The following is a 2,752-nucleotide window of genomic DNA, read 5'->3' on the forward strand; positions in this document are numbered from 1 at the left end:
ATTATATGGTTTTTAATTAAAAACATAGTTTAAAAACCTTGTTTAATGATTTAAAATCAATTAGTTCATATAAATTCTTTCTTATATATATAAGACTTCTAATTGACATTGATCAATTAGTTAACTAACTCTTTATTTAACACAACTACAGGAAAAAAATAAATATTTAAATTAATTATCAATATTATTTTTATTAAAAAATTGATAATATAAATATATGATAATACAAATTTAATTTAATAGTAAATAAATCAAAATTACAAAGTTATTTTGCATGCTTAAATGCATATTTAATTAATTTTAATTAATAAGCCATTCTAATAACATTTATACGTACATTCAAATACAGTAATTCTTATTAATTCTCAAGCATATTATTCCACGGGAAAGTAACTAAAAAATAATAATAAAAATAAATAAATAATCGCCATAATGTCGCGATTCACGTTGATGCAATATAAAAAAAGAATTATAAGTTTTGAGGCAAATTGTGATTGTTTTCCATTTCTATCATCATCTTACCAAAAAATCCAATTTCCATTTCCACGTGAATCACACAATGTTTTCAAATCACTCTGTTACAATAATCAATCTTTTCAATCATAAACTTCTATAAATTACTCTGAATCAGTAAGAATCGCTACTCAAATCTCATAGTATGGAGAAACTGAAACCAAACCTGGTCAGAGTTCTGGAAGTTTCCAAGGTGGCTCCGCCGTCTGCTTCCCCTTCCTCCGCCACCCATTTCTCTCTTCCTTTTACTTACTTCGATGCTCTGTTTTTAAAAATCCCTCCCACTGAGCGAATCTTCTTCTACTCTTTACCAGATCCCCCATTGTTCAACTCAAATTCTCTCCTCACAAATCTCAAGCATTCCCTTTCTCTCACCCTCCAACACTTCCTCCCTCTCGCAGGAAATCTCGTCTGGCCGTCGCAATCTCCCAAACCCACCATTCTTTACTCCCCTGGCGATGGCGTTTCCCTCACGGTCGTCGAGACCGATGCCGACTTCACCCACTTTTCCGGAACTGGAATCCGTCCGGTGGAAGAGTGCCGCCCATTTGTTCCGGAATTGCCGGCGGCGGATGATTCTGTTCCGGTTCTAGCTCTGCAAGTCACGCTGTTCCAAAACAGGGGATTATCCATTGGCATATCCAATCACCACGCCTTTGTTGATGGCAAAAGCTCGATCATGTTCTTGAAATCGTGGGCTTACATTTTCAAACACACCCAAAACAAACCCGAATCCTCTATCACTCTACCGCCAGAACTAACCCCATTTTTCGATCGGTCTATTATCAAAGACCCGAAAGGAATCGACATGCTCTACATCAACGACTGGCAAAAAAAGTCCAACACCACCGACCCATCAATCAAAAGCCTGAAATATTTCCCAAATTTGGGCGTTTCGCCAGAAATGGTAAGAGGGACATTTGAATTCACTCGTAAAGATATCGAAAATCTTAGAACAGCAACAACAAAGCAAAACGAATCAAAACCCTGGAAACCAACCCGATACTCATCGTTCGTTCTGGCATTCGCATACATATCGATTTGTGCAGTAAAAGCAGCGAGAATAGAACAGAAGAAGAAGAGAGTGTACCTGGGCTTCTACGCCGATTGGCGGGCTCGTCTGGATCCACCGGTACCGGCGAATTACTTCGGGAACTGCGGCGGAACCCATGGGGTTTTTGCGGAAGTTGGAGAACTGGAGCATGAGGAAAAGGGATTGGGGATCGCATCGAAGAGGATTGATGAAGCGATTAAGGGGTTAGATGAGAATGTGACGAAGGGGGCGGAGGAAAGTTTGTCGAAATGGGAGACGGTGGAACAGGGGATTAAGATTGTGGGAGTGGTTGGATCGCCGAGATTAGGGGTTTATGGATTGGATTTCGGGTGGGGAAGAGCAGAAAATGTGAAGATGGTTTCGATTGAGAGGACTGGTTCGATTTCTTTGGCGGATGGAAGAGACGGAGATGGGATTGAAGTCAGTTTGGTGCTTTCTCAACCGGAAATGCTCTGTTTTGCTTCCATTTTCTCCGATGGGCTCAAGACTCTTTAGCTTTCTTGTGCTCTCTAAATGAAGAAATAAAAACCTCTCTCCTAAACTTGTTATTTTAAATTTGAAAATCTTCTTGCATTTATAGTATTAAATTTCCATCTAGACATCTTAGTAATCAATATTTTTAAAGAGTGTGTAGCACAAAAACTTTAAATGTTGATAGAGTTGAGTTTGTGTATTTTACCAATTCACACTAACTCACCACAACTCTCACTTCTTCCAATACTTTTAATGACTCCACTCATTGATCATTGTCGGTGATTATCCCTGTCACACTCCGGGAACCAATTCCGGGCTCCGAAAATCACTTCTAATGACAACTCCGACGACCAATTCCGGGCTCCAGCAACCACCTACGATGATAACTCCACTGACCCAACTCTGATGACCACCTTCGTGCGACCAATTCTGATGACCAATTTTGGACTCCGACAATCACCTCCGACAACAAACTCTGATGAACAACTCCGACAACCACCTTCGTAAGCTCCAACAACCACCTCAATTACAAATTCCGACAAAAATTACCTTCAATGACCACCTTTGAGTGAGCAACTCTGACGAACAACTCCGAACTTCGACAACTACCTCCGACGACAAAAACTCTGGCAACCAATTCCAATGCCACCTTTATGTGACCAACTTCGAGTTCTAATAACCACCTCCGACTACAAAACTCCAATGAAAATC

The 2,752-nt window shown here is 39.8% G+C and overlaps 1 protein-coding gene across 1 annotated transcript; it reads left to right on the top strand.

Moving 5' to 3' along the window:
- Window positions 1-502: 502 nt before the first annotated feature.
- LOC120080260 (malonyl-CoA:anthocyanidin 5-O-glucoside-6''-O-malonyltransferase) lies at window positions 503-2,181 on the top strand. Its single transcript, XM_039034876.1, has one exon. The coding sequence runs from the start codon at window positions 659-661 to the stop codon at window positions 2,060-2,062; it is 1,404 nt and encodes a 467-aa protein (XP_038890804.1). The 5' UTR covers window positions 503-658; the 3' UTR covers window positions 2,063-2,181.
- The last annotated feature ends 571 nt before the right edge of the window (window positions 2,182-2,752 follow it).

This window comes from Benincasa hispida, chromosome 6, assembly GCF_009727055.1.
Source record: "Benincasa hispida cultivar B227 chromosome 6, ASM972705v1, whole genome shotgun sequence".
Classification (NCBI taxonomy): domain Eukaryota; kingdom Viridiplantae; phylum Streptophyta; class Magnoliopsida; order Cucurbitales; family Cucurbitaceae; genus Benincasa; species Benincasa hispida.

What these genes read in the sequence shown, in the direction of transcription:
- LOC120080260 (XM_039034876.1), top strand. Translation starts at nt 659, where the DNA reads ATGGAGAAACTGAAACCAAACCTGGTCAGAGTTCTGGAAGTTTCCAAG.